The sequence below is a fragment of the Helianthus annuus genome, chromosome 9 (genome assembly GCF_002127325.2).
Source record: "Helianthus annuus cultivar XRQ/B chromosome 9, HanXRQr2.0-SUNRISE, whole genome shotgun sequence".
Taxonomy (NCBI): Eukaryota; Viridiplantae; Streptophyta; class Magnoliopsida; order Asterales; family Asteraceae; genus Helianthus; species Helianthus annuus.
This window is the reverse complement of record NC_035441.2, coordinates 184866553-184885556: the sequence shown is the minus strand read 5'-3', so window position 1 is coordinate 184885556 and position 19004 is coordinate 184866553. Positions and strand designations below refer to the sequence as shown.

Sequence of the window (19004 nt, the reverse complement as noted above, 5' to 3'; positions counted from 1 at the left end):
TCATCCACCGGAAAGGGACCTACAAGTTTTGATAGTGAATGTCTAATCTATTGCTAAAAACAGGTTTTAATGTTAAATAAAGTATACTCAAATTTGGTTCTAGTTCTCTAACTATTTTTTGTTTTCGAAACAAAAACATTTCAAGATATTTAGTGGTTATTTTACTTGTAGTTAAGTCCTAAAATAAACATACTTCTAAAAAGTAAATACTCAAAAAAAAAATAATAATAATAATAATAAGAAGAAAAAGTGATTTGTTAGGCACTTGGGCATGTAGAACATCCAGCTGGGCCGGTAGTGTTGGCATCCAAGGTGCAACCCAAAATGATCCATGCGCCCAACTAGAGGTGAACAAATCGGTTAATTTCAATAATCGGTTTGGTTAACCAGTTATACCGGTTAATTAAGCTTTTTTATTTTAACTGGTTATTTTTTTAACTGGTCCGATTAATTACTTTAACCGGTTATTTTCGGTTAATTAACCGTTTTTTTTTGCCTTTTATTGGAGTTTTTTTGTTAACCGGTCTACCGGTTAGAAAACGGGTTAATAACCGGTTCCTATAATAAATATCCCTAAGCGGTTACTAATCTACGGCTAAAAAAACCACCAACCAATTATTCCTCAAGCGATTATTAACCGGTCTCGGTTAATAACCGATTACGGTTAATTAACCGGTTATTTTGTGCACCTCAATGCCCAATTGTGAGTCCACTATTGTGCATGAAGACCCGAAACCCAAACACCCAACTTAGAATTACCGTTTCTTCCAAAGCTAGGGTTTTCACTTGACATTAACTCTTTCAAAAAAAAAAAAAAAATCAGCGCCATGAAGTCTCAGAGATTGTGACCTGAGTCCATTACCATGTGAACAAGTAAGTTAATTAATTTATGTATCACACAGTGAGGTTCTATACCATGAAGAAAGATAAATACCAATGTCTATGTGGAAACATAGTATTGATAACTTTTTTTGTGATTCACAAATAGAACATGATGAAAATTAGTGCTCATTATGTCTATTCTACAATAGACGAATCTCGTTAATAAGTAATTTACATCGAGATAGTTGGTAAACGGGCAACAAGATAAAATGTAGAGAGAAATGTGTAATGTGATGACTTTTTGGTTGATGTTTTTGTTACTTTAGTTGTTTCTTTCTATCATTATTTGATGCATAATATATAATTCAACTATCTTTGATATTTTGAGTATAAAGTTAAACTAAGTTTAATATTTGTGAATGTATTTACTCTTTGCATTTTTATTGATATGCTGTGCATGTGGCCCGAACCTTGCGCCTAGGAACGAGGGACATCTTCGCGTCTTTTAGTCTTAAAACAACTTTGTATGTGACAAGAGATGGTGCAACTAATCTGGCCAAGTGTTCTTAAAAACCCCACACAACTTTTATGCATTAATTCATACTTGGTGGACAAAGGGAAATGAGAAACAAAAGCAAAATTAAAAGCATACATAGAAATAATAACTAAACAGTGGGCTGGGAAGAGTGTTTCAAATTCCACAGTAGGATTTGAGGGGGAACTTTGATCTCCTTCCTTCAGCTGAGGCATGGTAATGAAGATATTTGTAGTGATCAAATGCCTTAAATTGTAGAGGGTGGTTTTCATCAACAAGTTCTTGAGGTGCCTCTACTTTGAGATCACGGATAAATGTAAATAGCCCTAGCGAATATCTATCCGTGTTCCCTTGCATCATCACCCTGTGACACGATGGCTCGATCCTTCCATTTGTCCATGCCTAACAAAAGAAACAAACAAACTTCATAGTCTTTCAAATTTTAGCAACCAAACTTTTAGTTAGACACAATATACAAAGTAAGTTGCACTTTATTACCAACTGGCAACTGCAGCAACAAAATAACTTGTTCAAATAGTAGCAAACCATTTTTAGCTAGGCTCATCTTTCTAAACTTTTTTGTTTGAGATTTTACTTGTCATTTCAATGTTACAATCAGGGCCGGCTCAAAATTTTCTAAATTTTTCTAGGCCCAAAGCGGATAGCAAAATTGGGGCCCTTTTTGTAAATGAAAAAAATTGCTATGGATCCTATTATTCATATATCATCTTTGTATACGCATAATTATAGATTATAAACCTCAGTGTTAACAATTCAAAGCCAAAATTACCATCATATAATATATTTTCTTAGAATTTGAGGCCCTAGGAAAATGGAGACCTAAAGCTATTGCTTTATTTCACTCCCCTTGAGCCGGCCCTGGTTACAATTCATAATTATTTTAATATCAAATTTTATAGTTTTTAAACTTGTAAATTTCACAGGTGATGGCTCGCATGGCATCACCGAGTGTCCGAGTGCCACATCGTACTTGTTATATATAAGTTGGTTTCTATTTACGCGTAATATAAGTTGCCTGTTATTCGTTTTTTGGAATAAGTAACTTTTAATACCATGCAAGCATCCCCTGCCATGACTATAAAAGATGATGGTGAAGGATGAACTTCAATCCACTCCCCATCCTTTGTCTTGATCTCCAAACCCTTTACTTCATTTTGGTGAAGAATGGACATGAAAGTCTTATCTGTGTGTGGAACAATTCCCATATTTCTGTCATCCCCTTGAGGACTTATGTATTTTATGAGTTTTAGAAGATAAGTTGTTGACCCGAGGAGCGATTCATAGTGTTCCTCTATTCCATAGTTTGTAGCCACCATTCTCATCACTATCTGATCCAGTTCCGCTACAGCCTTTGTGTACTTTAACACACTTTCACTGAAACATGTAATTCACTGGAACATTATAGTTGTTGAATGTAAGTAATAAAAATGGTGCATTAGATTATTTTAGTCCAAGGTCTGTCTATAGACTATAGTGCTATTATTAGATTTTATGTATTAAAAATACACTTTATGCAACTTGTTTAAAAGTTGAATGTAAGTAATGAAATAGGTACATTCTCTAGAACACTTTTTGTCTAAAGTTTCTTATTTGTAGTTTCTAGTGTCAGCTATAAACTATATTCATTTTACTAATAATCTATCGAGTAAAATGCACGGATAGTTCCTGTGGTTTGGTAAAATTTCACCCTTAGTCCCCATCTTTTCGAAATTACGTGTATGCTTCCTGTGGTTTGCTCGTTTGTTACTCGGATAGTCCCTGAAGTGAATGATGGTTAATTTTCCCAGTTAAGTCTATGTGAAATGAAAAAATTACCCTTGTCATTAAAAACAATATTTTAAACATTAAAACACCCACCGCACACCCTCCCTCTCCTCCACTTCAGGGACTATCCGAGTAACAAACGAGCAAACCACAAACCACAAACCACAGGGAGCATACATATGTAATTTTGAAAAGGTGAGGACTACGAGTGAAATTTTACCAAACCACAGGGACTATCCGTGCATTTTACTCTAATCTATCTGTATTTTTTAGAAAGGGTTTTAAGCATTAAAATCTAATAACACAAATTTGAAGAACTTCAACATGTTTACATATATATTTCCTTTTAAGCTAATTCTTTAAGTACATGTTTGAACCAGGTATAATTGCAAGCTGAATAGCCACATAAATAATACCTGAAACTATCTTTTCCAGAGGGCCACATGAGTTTTGTGAATCTTTCAACTCCATGTGTAGTGGTTGAATCTTCAATGCCTAAGCCTTCATAAAGAGGAATAACAGGTATTTGCCCGACATAACCATGCGATGGTGTATCTGAAGTGTTCAAAACTTTAACTTCAGTAGGAAGATCAAATAACTCTTGTGATGCAAGGAAAATTGCATCATGTAGTTCTTGGGACACTCCTTCATATGTGGCTATGAAACACCCGTATTCTTCAAGTGCGCGTGTAACCTCAACGCGCTTTGTGAACCAAGAACTTGAAGCAGTGTCTAAATGTTTAACAGAGAATTCAATAACAGGAAGGTTTGGTTTCTTTAAGGAACCCATTATTTCACAAGATATCTTTTTTGTTCACCAGTATGCCTATCTTAATCATCACACATTTTGTTATACCTATTGGTTAGGGTGGTTATATAGCCTCCTTTTATGACTTGAATATATTATTTTTAACTGTATCATCATCATTATCGTACTCAGTAAATCCCACCAATAGCACAACTAAGGTAGGGTCTGAGGAGGGTAAGATATGTAGACAGCCTTACCTCTACCATGTAGGAATGGAAAGACTGCTTCCAATGAGACCCCCGGCTCGATAGTAGTTTTGCATCAAGCCTTGGACATAAGGCACATAACACTCAGCAATTAAGACAAAGGACGGTTAGTGCATGTACTCCCTTGTCTTTCAGCTATCAACGCCACCACATGATGCATGATTAACCACCCCCCTCTTTTAACGTTATTTTCACGAAATTATTTTTAACTGTATCATGATTTTATCAATTATGAAAGTACATATATGGTAGGAGATCAGCATCAACTCTGGCCCATTCTAGAAAGGACATCATGTGAATCATGCAAAACTGACTTGGTTGTACTTTTTTATTGCCTAGTTTTGATTGAAATCTTTGTTCCTTAGCTATATAGTGAATAATCATTTATGTGGATAGATTAATTAATGAGCTGATTCTACTAAATTATAATATATGCATATATCAGGATATCAATATCAACACTTGTCCATTAGAAAAAAATAAAAAATTACACGTTAGTACCACACGCGTGAGTCATTTAACAGCTAAAGAGTGTGTTAATTATTGTCTAGTTTGGAATGATCTTGTTGTTCATTCATTAGTCAAAGAGAATAACCTTTGGTGCAGATTAATAAGTTTATCTGTTCTTCAAATGATTGTCCTTTTTTCCATATGATTGATGCATGACCATGACATAAATCGATAATAATGGCAGAATGGCTTATAAATTTATTGTTAAGCTGATTATGATTCTGATTTCCGGGTTTGTTAATAATCGGTTGTCTTTCTCTTTAATAAATATGATTTCGTTTTGCCATTATTTGAGTGTATGATTGTATGATTTTTAACTTTATATGGTAGCTTTCATATTACTCTAATTAAGATGGTCCCTAAAAAATAATGCCCCCACCCTAGGGCATTTTACGCCATGTGGCGGTCCAGTCAGCAAAGGGGTATTATTGGGCGTTTTCTAAAATGGGGTGTAATGGGGATGGGGCATTATTGGGCATTATTGGGGCATTAAATAAAATAAAGAAAAAACCCCTAAAAAATCTCATTGGTCAGTCAACCCTCCCACAATCCCCTTTAGGCGTTTTATATATCACGCCAAAGCAATTTTTTTTTGAGCATAATGCCCCATAATGCCCTATGTAATGGGAGCGGGGGCGTTTTTTTTGAGCATAATGCCCCACTACGGGTGGTCTTAGCTGGTTACAATAATACTTGGTAAACAACATGTCTACATCAAAAAAATTGTTACTTGGATTATTATACAACTCTTTTGTCTTCATGGTGGTCTGAAAAATGACCTCTTTTCTTATTTAATTTTTTTAAGTCTTGTCTTTTACTTTTTGTCGTGTTACCGCCTATCTCATAGATAACATGTCTGACGTGAAATGGTTTTAATCTGTTACAAATATCATTTGTTATTTGAATCATGATACTGAAAAGCTAAGTTTTGCATATGGAAACTTTATTCTTATTTCATAGTGCATTTCATTGTAGTTCTAAATTCGCGGCTTTCAAATAGCATGAAAGAGGGTGAAAATGGACGGGTTGGATTGGGTCAAAACGGGCTAGGTTGGGGTTGCATAACTTTTTTGTCCAAATTTTAATATTTTCTTTATAACTAATAACTGTGGGTTCAAGTCAAACATGTTGGGTTGCATTGTGTTGACGCACAAACACTTTTTGGTCCATTTTATATATGATTCACGCGTTAACCGTGATGAATGATTATAGAAACAATATTATTACAAAGCAAATCGACATTGATACAAAGTAGCACATGCACACAATCCATACTTCATATATGATACATACAGTAGAAAGGTAACATAAAACTTATTAGACACACACTTAATAACATCAAGATCAACCCACTCAGATGAAAATCAAATCTCACACTCCACAATAGGCTTTTAAGGCACTTTCAAGTGTTCGGTTTTCCTCCCTGCTATAAAATTCAAGATATTTAAGATGATCAAATGGCTTAAACCGCAGCGGATTATCTTCGTCAACAAACTCTTTTGGTGTTTCTATTATCCCTTCTAGAAATGAAAATTGCGCAATGGAATATCTACTTTCATTTCCATTCATCGTAACACGATGAAAAGGCGAATACAATCTTTCATTACTCCATGCCTGATAAAAAAATGTGAAATCTTTAGTTGTTGAATATGATAATATAAATGTTGAATATGATAAATGCATAACCAACCATCGCTCCGTCGCCTGACATGACTATGTATGATGAAGGCTTAAGCTCAACTGTGAACCACTGGCCGTCCCTTGCTTTGACTTCTAAACCGTTGACTCCATTCTGATGCAAAACAGTGATGAAATCTTTGTCGGTATGAGGAACAAAGCCCATATTAGTTTCGTTTTTCTTTGGTGCTCGGTACTTCATGCCCCGACAAAGATACGTCACCATTTTCCTATGCGCCTCTAAATATTTCTCTACGCCGTATGTTTCAAACACCATTCTTGTCACCATTTCTTCCAACTCAGCCACCAGCCTATTGTAAGCTAGCACCGTTGCACTAGTTAACATGAAAGTAAAGGTCAGGTAATCGGTCAAAACAAGTTCATGCTCAAACGGGTTGACAATAAGGTAATTAAAGATGTTAGTTACCTGAAAGCTTCGTTTCCGTTGGGCCACATGACATCAACAAAACTTTTAACTCCATCATGGGTGTTGGAATAATCAAAGCCCATGCTTTCATAAAGAGGAATGAATGGTATTTGACCAACATATCCATACAAGGGCTTTGTTGACTTGTTTTGTACTTTAACTTCAGTAGGGAGATCAAACAAATCTTGTAAGCCCTTAAAAACTGCATCATTGAGGTCAGGAGTTACTTTATCAAACTCTGCTATAAAACAACCATATTGTTCAAGCGCACGCGTCGCTTCAATGGAAGTTGCTAGCCATGAGGTTGACCCGGGTTTCAAGGTTCTCTTGTTTGTGAAGTCGATCGTTGGAAGTTTATGCATGTTTACGGTTGTTTTAACTGATCTTTGGTTGATTTAGGCTGTGAATGATGAAATGTACATTATACAAATTGGCCTATTTATAACACATCATGGTTCAAATGTCACACACTATTATTTAATACAGATTATGTTTGAATAAACAACAGGAAAATTCCAAATTTGATAATAGATTAATTATTGGATAATCATAGCAATTGGTAGTATTGAAAGCCCATCATTAAAACAAAAGATCCATTGTTCTTTGATCTTATATATATTGAATAAAATTAACAGTATTACAAGTAGATAAACAAAATAATGTATGAAATGTGAAAAAAACAATATCTATCTTTTCTGGAAATTTAAGGATCGAATGCAGTAAGCAAAGATGAAGGCGAAGAGCAGAACCAAGCCAACATTGACACCCGTAACAGCCCCCAGAAAATCATGCTTGAAACCGAAATATCGATCCAAGTAATCTTTGATGCTTTCACCGTTGGCAAGTACATCCTCAAAGTCCCCGAACTGCGAAGCAACCAACCCGTAAATAGTCCATGCCAACGGGTTACCCCAGTAGTACCATCTCCACCACACAGGAATGCTCTGTTGATATAATCAATCACATTTTAGAACTAGAAAAAGTTTATAATTTAGTAAAAAAATTAAAATAAAAAAAGTCACTGGAACTTACAGGTCGTGGAATGATGAATCCCGAGAACAGATTGAAGATTCCGTAGAATGAGGCCACGATGATGGCAGCGATATTTGTTGGTATCATCGTCATCAGAAACCCAGGACCAGTCGGACACTACGTCAAAAAAGGCTTACAGCCACACAAAAAAAGTGTGACCATACGCCTTTCGCCACGCTTTTTTTTTCCATCTCAAGTGTGACCAAATGTCTAGTCATCGTAGGTATCATACAGTCACATTCACGTTTAGTGGCCGTAGCAACTTAAAAGTGTGGCTAAATGGTACCATTATTTCTTGCTAGAATCAGACATTTTGTACAATAAGTGGCTAAATGGTAGCAACAGCCACATAAATTTAATGTAAGTGTGGCCGTTTCTATTATATAGTCACATAAAAGTTTGTTTTAGCCACGTTGATTAAAAAATGAACATCCGGGAACTAAGTTGCTAGTACCAACACACTATATACCAAATATTAACCGCAGCCCAGTTAAACACACACCAAAACACACCCCTCCCACCCTTTTGGAACCTGTATGGACACCAAAACTCACACAACAATAGAATCACAACCCTTTGCCCCATCCCCTTCTGAAAGAATATGAAGCCGCGACCAACAGAACCTGAATAATCTTCTCTTTGGCTTCCTAGTAGTCTTGACCTCTATTATCCTCATAACAGCCTCAGTCAGCAAGGACATCCAACCTGCAACAGAATACCACAAACCATACCCACTAGGTTTAAATGTAGAATACTTAAAATCATAAACTTGATCATTTAGGTGAGTTCTAACATTTGTATTTTATATAATTCACTAGCAATAAGTAACTAAATAATTTTTGTTATGACAATCTAAATATAACAAACAGCCATAGAAAAACCATCTTTGGATGGGTGATAGTTGCAGGGATATATACACCAGCAAGAAAACCAAACACACAACTAATTTGGTAAAAAAACACAATGCAGTGCGAACCTCACTTGGTCCACCAATGATGGAAGTCCTTGGGTCGGTTGATCTTTTTCTGCAGCTAGAGAAGCCCATATAAGAGCGCGTTGGCTGTCGATGGGCAACCAGGGACATAGGTGCCAACCGGGACGATCCTATCCCAACCTCTTACCAACAGAGTATGAGTAGTGGTAGTATCACCACCTTGGCTCGGGCATCTGGTCATACACCCTGCAATTTAATTTACCATTTCAATCCAACACATAAATATTTCAAATATATCATGAGAATTTGGTACAATGAATGTCATGAAAAGTTGGTCAAAGCAGAGTCAGCTTAAAAACTCTTGTGCAGAGGCGGACCTAGAATGATAGAAGGGGTAACCTGTTAGGGGTATCGGATCAGAGTAGGCTCGAGCGGAAGCGGAACAAACACACACACACACACTAGCAGAAAATAAAGAACACGAGAATTTACGTGGTTCGGTCAAGGTGACCTACGTCCACGGGTTGCAACTAGGGTTTTACTTTTATTAGATGCTCACAACTGTTTTCAGAATGATACAGATTACAATTACATCATAGGTATTTATAGAACAAGATTAGGGTTTCCTACTTGGTCAACAAGTTAACTAAGTGGGCCTAATAACTAGGGCCGGCTAACCCTAACTAGGGCAGGCTAACCCTAATTAGGGCGGGCTACCCTAAAGCCTACGAACCCAACAATCTCCCACTCGGAGGCTTTGCATAGTCCACAAAGTGCATCCAAGAAACCCATCACCAGTAACTTCAGTAATTTTTACGTTCAAGTCTTCCCAGCCTCCAGTTCCAAGAACAAGCTAAGACTTCAGTCACAGCCAAGCCACCTAGTTGCAACCACACCTCTCATCAAGTAACTGAGAGACCAGTTGAAGCTCCCACAAGCTCCAACCCAACAGTCTTATCGGACCCATTCTCTATCTCAACCGGCTTGCACGATCCACCAGCTCCAGAGATACACCGAGAATTAATACCACTCTCCACATTTTGCAAACTATTTCCAGGAGAGCTTTTTTCTTCAGTCGGAATCTTCGTCTTCAAAACCCAACGGTTCTTTGTGATTGTACCCGGAACACGACCCGTGCTCCCACTATCACCAAATCCCCTGACTGGCTTAAACTTAGACCCCCGACCACATTCAACTGACATCCCCAAAGCACCAGGATTCAAGTTTGCAAATTGAACCCTCTTCCGCTTACTAGATTCAGTGAACCAGACTTTATGTTGTACAGGGACGGCTACTCCCTCAACAGGTATCTCAACTAGATACAACGATCCTCGTCTCCTCCCACAAGCAATAACAAGATTTCCATCAATCACCTTCCACTTCCCACCACCAAACTTAACATCTAGTCCCTGTTTATCCAGTTGACTAACAGAAATAAGTTTCTTCGTTAAACCTGGAATTACCCTGACGTTCTTTAAGTTCCATGTAGTGCCCAGTGGAGTCTTCAGGTTGACATCTCCCATACCCGTAACATTAAGAACATGACCGTTAGCTAATCGTACCTTTCCAAAGTCTCCTTTTTTCAGATTCACCATTGTCTCCCCGCTGTGCATGGCGTGAAACGAAGAACCAGAATCCATAGCCCAAGAATCTATAGACTCTTCACAGCAAACCAGTACGTCACCATCAGATTCATCTGACACAACACTGTTTACATGCTGGTTACCACCCTCTTTCTTAGGATCAGGACACTCGTTTTTAACATGCCCCTTTTCACCACAGTTCCAGCACCTCACATTCTTCCCAGCTTTAGACAAGCTTTTCCCACGACTCCCACTGCTTCTGTTTTTACCTCTTCCCCTGCTAACACTGAACATACCAGAAGTAGATCCTCCACTAGTGTTCCTCCGGCGAACGTCTTCACCCAAAACACTATCCCGGACCCGATCAAACTTCAAATTTCCAGTTCCAGCAGTTTCAGTGACCGTTGTCACAAATCCTGACCAACTATCAGGTAAGGAAGATAATAAAACCACAGCCTGAGTATCCTCATCCAACTTCATGCCCACAGTTGCTAACCTGGACAAAATTGAATTGACCTCGTTAATGTGATCAGCAACTGAACTGCCTTCGTTCATTCTCATATTAAACAGTTCCCTCATCAAGAACACCCTATTACCGGCAGACGGCTTCTCATACATATTTGACAGAGCTTCTAACATATCACGAGCAGTTGTTTCTTTCATGATATTAAATGCAACGCTCCTCGTCAAAGCCAATGTAATTTTACCTCTTGCCTTTTTGTCCTTTGAGTTCCAAATTGCCTCGGCAGCTTTATCCATTCCAGCAGGTTTTTCTTCCAGTACCACATCCAAATCGCATTCACCAAGCAACGCCTCTATTTGCATTCTCCACCAAGCAAAATCAGTACCGTTGAACTTCTCGATTCGGAACTTCCCGTCTTCAGCCATAGCAAACGAGAAAAACCAGAAAAAACCACAAGGAACCAAGCAGCCGAAACCCGAGCAACTTTCAATAAACCAGAAACCCGAAGTACCCGAACCAGCGACTTCTCCTGCAAACCCGAGCGTAAACCAACGAATAACCAGGGTTCAAGAACCGAAACCCTAATCGCCAAACACCCCAAAACCACCAGATCTGCAACAGCAAACCCTACGGCGCAAACCCTAGACCTTACGAGCCGAATAGGTACGGGCCGTAAACAAGTCAGCGGCGACGGCAGCAACATCAGATCAAGATCTCTCGTCCAGCTCTCTCCTTCTCCTGCGATAACCGTGTGAACCGTGTATTTTACTGAACCTTTGGCTCTGATACCACTTGTTAGGGGTATCGGATCAGAGTAGGCTCGAGCGGAAGCGGAACATACACACACACACACACTAGCAGAAAATAAAGAACACGAGAATTTACGTGGTTTGGTCAAGGAGACCTACGTCCACGGGTTGCAACTAGGGTTTTACTTTTATTAGATGCTCACAACTGTTTTCAGAATGACACAGATTACAATTACATCATAGGTATTTATAGAACAAGATTAAGGTTTCCTACTTGGTCAACAAGTTAACTAAGTGGGCCTAATAACTAGGGCCGGCTAACCCTAACTAGGGCAGGCTAACCCTAATTAGGGCCGGCTACCCTAAAGCCTACGAACCCAACATAACCTCCGTTCCCCCTTGACGCTCCGGTGACGCTCCGACCGTAGTGTAAATTTTGGAAAAATTTGACGTTTTTTTTTATTTCGTTACCCTTTTTTATTGAAACGTTACCCCTATGCGGATTTTCTAGATCCGCCACTGCTCTTGTGAAATGGTCAATTTGTTTGTGAACGATCAAAATGTGACACTAACTCTTTACTATATATATTCTATCACCTATTTCAGTTTACATGTGTTGTAGATACAAGATAAATATGCAGAGAAGCACGTAACCTAAGTACACAATACTATTAATCAAACCACTTCAGGTGTTAATTCTGTACTGAACCGGTTCCAAGCTGAAACTACACCAGTTTCATTTTGTTGGTTTTGGTTTCATTCGCCAAGGAAACTTGCATAGCTGATTCTAGAAGCTACTTAGATTTGTGGCAATTTGGTATCCGTTTATCGACATCCGGATCACCATGTAAACAAATGCTAATTTTAATATTTATTTATATAAAATTAGAATTTAAAGGTGCAAATGGGCCGAGCTACTCGAGCTCAGCTCAAAATAAAACTCGAACAAACCAAGCTTAAACGAGCTTGAGCCAAAGCCTAAAAACAAACTCGTTTAGTAAACGAGCCCGAGCTTCACTTATCAAGCTCGAGCCGGCTCGCAAGCCTAAACGATTAATAATGTTTGATCAATATATTGAATATATATTTAAATAATATATACTGATAATTATATATAATATAAAGTAGTTAATAAAATAATAAACGAGTCAAGATCGAGCTTGAAAAATTACCTACAAGCCGAGTTCGAGCTCAAGCTCGAACCTAGTTGAGCTTGGGCTGGGCTTGACTCGTTTACACCCCTAGATTAGATTATGTATATAGTATTAAATAAACTTGCTTTAGTAGTATAATATACTTATGCATAAAGTATACAGTATTAACACCCAACATACAACAATAAATAGAACTTTTACACAGTAAAATAGCATGTTTGATACATGGGTTTTGAAAAGAACCATACTCCATATGATCCTACTCTTTTCACACATGTTCATAAGAAAATAGAAGGCTTGCAAACACCAAGAAATAATAAAAATGCCATAAGACAATTGTATTAGTGAAAGAACTCACTATCTTGTTGCAACCATGAATAACTTTCGCAATGTTACTAGATTCAAGTGCAGGCTTACAATCCGACAAAAGAACTTTCCATCCTCAATGGCAGGGGTGGACCTACATATATTGGTCTAGGTTCACCCGAACCCACTGAGTTTCGAAATTTGAATTGAGCGATTATATATAAAACTTGAAATGAACCCATTAATAAAATCTGGAGTAAACCAGTACAATAAAATGAAAAAAAGGGTCTAATGGTTAGATGGTGGAATTTTAAGCACAGGTTTCGGGATCGAGCTTGTTTGCTAACAAAGTTTTTGCTTACTTTAAAAGCACAGCTTGCCGTTTCCTTCTATGTGGCTCTGCTTGTGCAAGGTCAGCTTGTCTTATTGACCATCTTCCAAATTATACTCCAAACATAACATTATTTTTTTTGTAACTTTAGTCAAAAGTTGTGGTTATATATTGTATGATACATAAAAAAAACAGCAAGCATGTATCTTGTTTACTGCAAAACTAACTCCAAATCATACAGAATGCAAAAAAACAACAAATTACCTTATATTTGTGGCTGGATAGGAATGCACCAACAACTATTAACAGCAAGATAATGTATATATGTTCATTTAGGCCAACTAGCAAACAATTAGAATATAAAAAGAGAATGAAAACTCTTGTTTGAGAAGTCTTTGCTAAAAAACATAAAAAACTGTGATACCAACAAAGAGCGTCTAAGGCGGTGTAAGTAGCTTGGTCTTGTGTAAGAGGAAGTAGAGACCAGTTGCTGCATTGAAGTTCCCGAAAAAAGAAAGAACATCACTCATAATTTAACCTAATTAACCTCCAAACAACCAAAACTGGTGTAAATAACCACAACCAAGGGCTCACTAACCTCCAATTCAAACTCACAATCCATATATGACCAGCAAATATCACAAATATCAAGTCCAATTAACATCTTAGGGCTTTAATCATGACAAAATCACACATGTTTAACCTAATTTACATCAAACTGTAAACTAAAACTACAATACTCCTTCTAAGTAAAAAAAAAATTACCATTTGAGTTTAGATCTCTTAGAGTCTCCACAGAAGATGTTTTCGAATTAGCCCGCCTGCATCCGAAGGAGGAGGAAAGTGAAAATTGATCTGAGTAATCCCATTCTAGCTTGCTTCAAACTGAATCATACGCTTAATTTGGGATGCGGAGGAGAGTAGATCAGAGGAGAGCGTTAATGATAAGTGGTAACTAAAATTAGTTAGGGTTTGTGGAAGTTGGAATTGGCGGTGGTCGTGGCGAACACACGCCGGAGATATGGTGGAGATCTCCTGAACTTGGTGGGGTTTGATTTAGGTTTTGTGTACGTATAGAATTTTGTTGGGGGGGGGGGGGGGGGTGTTTGAAGAAGAAGGAAATTATTAGTCACAAGTAAATTTTCCTCTGTCCATTTACTAACTTTAGTCACACAAACATGTTTTATCATGAAATACCATGATAGTTGGTCATATTTAGTCACACGAATGCGACTATATGTATTATCTTTTAGTCTCAACATTAAAAACCAGTTATGACACATAAGATGGCCACACTTTTCTACTGTGGCTAGTGATTGTCACACTTTTTATTAAACGTGTGACTAAAGGTTTCAAAAAGATGTGTTTTCGTCACATGAATCAAGAAATCAAACAAATAAAGTGGCAATAGGTTACATTTGGATACACTTTTCTAGTTGTGTCTAGTAAATGTCACAGTTTTTTCTAAAAGTGTGGCTAAAGGTTTTGATCTGTTATACAATGGTCACATTAGTAATAAAATGTGTGGCTAAATGTTTTGAGTTGTTATACAATGGCCATGTTAATAATAAAATGTGTGGCTAAAAGTGTATTAAAATATTATAAATCACTTTTAGCCACACATTTAATCAAAATTGTGGCAAGCCGGTTTAGGAAAAAGTGTGGCTAAAGCCCAGTTTTGACGTAGTGGGAACGGATCGAGTTATGACCGCATTCACAATCACATTCAAACGAACAACAAACTTGACAATACTTCATCACGAATCAAACGAACAGTAACTATACTGAATGATAATAAAACTAACCGAATAAACTTCTGAATATGTATATATGAAACAGAATTTAGCATGTACATAAACGAATAACTAACAGCCCTATTTATACTTGATGAAGCGTTGTGTCTCTTTGATCGAACAGGTACGAGTTGTATAACTTCCTTATGAACCGTCGCGTCCTTTTCTTCATAACCGTTGCATCCGGATTGTTAAACACACCGTTTCTTGCTGCTGGGCTTCTACTATTGGATTGATCCAAATTGTTGTCATGCTGGGCTGGGCTGAACGAGTTAATAAAGACACGGACTAAGCTTGACACAATTTGTGGCCTACGGCCCAAATTCGAAACTGAACAAACTAGACACTATTTAACGTTTTGACCCGTAACATAATAAAACGAAAAACATAAATGAAACGCGGCAGATTAATCTTCGGATGATCTTGATTATGATCTTCATTCACCTCCCTAAGCGAGAACATCCGAAGCCCGCATCTTGATCACTTCTTGCAATTGTTGGTGACCTCTATCTTGACCACCACTTCGTCATCACTTGTTTCTTCGAGCCAACCGTTGTTGTTTGATTTTTCAGCCATGACGTTTGTATTCTTCCCACGCTTGCCCTTCATGAAGTCGAAATACCATTCAACTAGTTCCAAGTAGTAAATGTAGGCAACCTTGACTTCGTGTGCATCGTCCGGCTCATAACCATACTTAGCCGCGATCACGTCCCATAAATTCTTTTCCATCACTTCCTTGAATCCACTGTTGAGCCTCACGATTCGATGTAACAAGATTAGACTAACTTCACGACCATCGATTAATTCGGGTGGCATTGCTTTTTCACATACGATTCCAAGAAAATTTTGAATAAACTAAATTATAACATCCTCGAATGGTGCATCGTAGAACCTTTGATGATTCTCTAGTTCCTCGTGTAACGTGATGAGATCTTTCGCTTCTAGGCAACTTTCAATGATCACGTTATTTTCGATAACATCTTCCTCGAGTTGTGAAAGAATTAACGCTCGTTCCCGAAGCGTTTCTTTTGATTCATACGGATTATCTTTTTCACCCTCGAAGTATATCATGAACGCCCTCTTTGCTTTCTTGGAATAAACAATTTCTTTCTTTCTTGCCCTTGAACTTTCACTATACGCCTTTTTCTTGTTCCTTTCCTTTTCGAATTCCTTCTCGTAGTAATCTTCCAAACACTCTTGAAACTCCTCCTTTTCTTTCTTGTACCCATTGTCAACATCAAGATTATCATAAAACGTGTTGAGATAATCTTGTTCTAAGTCCACTTCCGACTTATCTTCATAAATATCAAACCCCTTCGAACGACTTCCGAACATCTTCTTTAGTAAACATGTATCCCCCATTGTAACCGTTTCAATTCCTTGAAACAAGAGTTGTTCTAGACTTAACACGTTCTTGTCTAGACTAGGAGCGTAACTCACACATGGGATTGTTTTGTCCCTACCATCCACCGGGACTCTAACTTCTCCAATACCATGCACAAACGAGAAATCCTTCCTATTTTCGTTTGTCACTAACCCAAAGTGCCTTTTGAAATACTTGAACACATTCCGGTTTCCCGTCATGTGTGTTCTGTATGTAGGATCAACAACCCAAATCGAATCCCATTTACCGCCACACGTATCCTTAACCAAATAATCACTTTCAACCGTAATGGCGATAGATTAACATACTTACTTGGACAAATCGATGCGATATGACCAAATTGCTTGCACTTGAAACAACGAATTCCCGATTTCCTTGGTCTTCCAACCTGTGCACTTCCCTTCATTCTGGATTTCTTCACGAACCCTTTTGGAACCATTCTCTTTGGAAACTTCTTTACCGGTGACTTCCCGGTTCGTATGGTTGGCTTCCCCTGCGCGTACTCATTCATCCCTTCCGCTGCCCGGCCGCACTTTCCACTACGAACAACATCTACACCGTAGTCGGTCTCAACCGATTTTCCCTTGTCTTCCATAGAACGGTTTCCATCATTGTCACAACCCTTTCCTGTTCCTGTCAAACCTTTGGCTCTGATACCAATGTTGGTATCATCGTCATCGGAAACCCAGGACCAGTCGGAACGGATCGAGTTATGACCGCATTCACAATCACATTCAAACGAACAACAAAGTTGACAATACTTCATCACGAATCAAACGAACAGTAACTATATTGAATGATAATAAAACTAACAGAATAAACTTCTGAATATGTATATATGAAACAGAATTCAGCATGTACATAAACGAATAACTAACAGCCCTATTTATACTTGATGAAGCGTTGTCTCTCTTTGATCGAACAGGTACGAGTTGTATAACTTCCTTATGAACCGTCGCGTCCTTTTCTTCATAACCGCTGCATCTGGATTGTTGAACACACCGTTTCTTGCTGCTGGGCTTCTACTATTGGATTGATCCAAATTGTTGTCATACTGGGCTGGGCTGAACGAGTTAATAAAGACACGGACTAAGCTTGACACAGTTTATGGCCTACGGCCCAAATTCGAAACTAAACAAACTAGACACTATTTAACGTTTTGACCTGTAACATAATAAAACGAAAAACATAAATGAAACGCGGCAAATTAATCTTCGGATGATCTTGATTATGATCTTCAATATTGGCGTTGGGGGTGATGGCGACGGTCATCATACGTAATAGGTCATGTAGAGGAAGCAGCACAGTTGGAAAAACAAGTACCAAAAGAATTTAGCAGCGCTCCACTCGAAACCGATCATGGAGTAGACGATGACACTGTACACCACTGTTTGCGCCAACACGTATGGGATTTCGACCAAAACCTGAGCAAAAGCATACGGCAAAGCAGAATACATTCCGGCGGCTCTTTCTCTGTAGAAGACAGTTCGTTCAACATCTACAACAGGTTGAACCGCTGACGCGTTCTGGATTCCTAAGAAGAGACACGCTGCATACATTGAACCCATTGCGTTCATCAGATCTTGTTGGGTACTCCTGAAAAACAAAACTCGGTTAATCATCTGTTACTTTTAGACAAACCACATGTTTTCTGCCGCTACTTTGACAAACCACAAGAGTGGCTTCACACTTGACAATCTCCCACTTGAAGCCACGGAACAATCTTCACCTGTGCTTCAACTGTGCATCTGTATTTCTGTAAGAAACTTTAACTCATTCCTAGTTACCCTGCCTTCTCTTCAATTATCCTGAAGGCCAGTTGAAGCTATGCAAAGCTTCAACTTCTCTAAGGTGACAACCTTAGTCAACATATCAGCTGGATTCTCAGTTCCTTTGATCTTCTTTAACTTCAGAGTGCCATCACTGACTTGATCTCTGATAAAGTGATATCTCAACTGTATATGTTTCGTCTTCGAATGGAAGACAGGGTTCTTTGCAAGGTGTATTGGACTTTGATTGTCATAGAACAGTGCACAATCAACTTGTTCCTTGCCAAGCTCTTTGAGAAAATTCTTCAACCAAATAAGCTCTTTGCTTGCTTCATAAACTGCCATATACTCCGCTTCTGTGGTTGATAGGGCAACACTTTTCTGAAGTTTGGACATCCAACTTACAGCAGTGCCTCCCACTGTGAAGACATACCCTGTGGTGCTTTTGAATGAGTCTTTACACCCACCAAGGTCAGTATCTGCAAAACCTTTCAGAATAACCTCTTTCCCTTTAAACTGCAATGCAACTTTTGAAGTTCCCTTTAAATATCTTAGCAACCATTTAACTGCTTCCCAATGTTCTCTTCCTGGGTTGGACATAAACCGACTAACAACTCCCACTGCATGAGCAATGTCTGGTCTCGTGCATACCATTGCATACATGAGGCTACCAACTGTAGATGCATACGGAACTTTAGCCATTTCTGCTTTGTCTTCATCTGATTTGGGTGACTGA

At 38.3% G+C, this 19004-nt stretch overlaps 2 protein-coding genes and 1 long non-coding RNA gene across 6 annotated transcripts; all 3 read right to left on the bottom strand.

Annotated features, from left to right (window-relative positions):
- Nucleotides 1-1383: 1383 nt before the first annotated feature.
- On the bottom strand, nt 1384-3955 carry LOC110880085 (probable 2-oxoglutarate-dependent dioxygenase AOP1). The gene is made up of 3 exons (XM_022128649.2): nt 3559-3955; nt 2431-2752; nt 1384-1759 (listed from the first exon to the last, which is right to left on the bottom strand). The coding sequence occupies exons 1-3, from the start codon at nt 3930-3932 to the stop codon at nt 1514-1516; spliced, it is 942 nt and encodes a 313-aa protein (XP_021984341.1). The 5' UTR covers nt 3933-3955; the 3' UTR covers nt 1384-1513.
- A 1900-nt stretch (nt 3956-5855) lies between these two features.
- Nucleotides 5856-7161, bottom strand: LOC110880088 (probable 2-oxoglutarate-dependent dioxygenase AOP1.2). Its single transcript, XM_022128651.2, has 3 exons — nt 6771-7161; nt 6357-6678; nt 5856-6280 (listed from the first exon to the last, which is right to left on the bottom strand). Exons 1-3 carry the CDS (start codon nt 7130-7132, stop codon nt 6038-6040), a joined length of 927 nt encoding a protein of 308 aa, XP_021984343.1. The 5' UTR covers nt 7133-7161; the 3' UTR covers nt 5856-6037.
- A 188-nt stretch (nt 7162-7349) lies between these two features.
- LOC110880091 lies at nt 7350-14505 on the bottom strand. 4 transcript variants are annotated; one of them, XR_004868210.1, is made up of 5 exons: nt 14088-14431; nt 13587-13812; nt 8779-8982; nt 7803-8507; nt 7350-7714 (listed from the first exon to the last, which is right to left on the bottom strand). It is a non-coding gene; the product is annotated as an uncharacterized LOC110880091 (long non-coding RNA). The 4 variants fall into 4 exon arrangements; XR_004868208.1 differs by lacking the exon at nt 13587-13812 and having other exon boundaries at nt 14088-14505; XR_004868209.1 differs by lacking the exon at nt 14088-14431 and having other exon boundaries at nt 13587-14074.
- Between the last annotated feature and the right edge of the window lie 4499 nt (nt 14506-19004).

Coding starts and splice junctions, on each gene's coding strand:
- LOC110880085 (XM_022128649.2), bottom strand. CDS start 3,932: ATGGGTTCCTTAAAGAAACCAAACCTTCCTGTTATTGAATTCTCTGTT. Junction 2,753..3,558: donor TCTGGAAAAGATAGTTTCAG/GTATTATTTATG, acceptor TACATGTTTCAG/TGAAAGTGTGTTAAAGTACA. Junction 1,760..2,430: donor TGGCAGGGGATGCTTGCATG/GTATTAAAAGTT, acceptor TTCTTTTGTTAG/GCATGGACAAATGGAAGGAT.
- LOC110880088 (XM_022128651.2), bottom strand. CDS start 7,132: ATGCATAAACTTCCAACGATCGACTTCACAAACAAGAGAACCTTGAAA. Junction 6,679..6,770: donor AACGGAAACGAAGCTTTCAG/GTAACTAACATC, acceptor CATGTTAACTAG/TGCAACGGTGCTAGCTTACA. Junction 6,281..6,356: donor TGTCAGGCGACGGAGCGATG/GTTGGTTATGCA, acceptor TTTTTTTATCAG/GCATGGAGTAATGAAAGATT.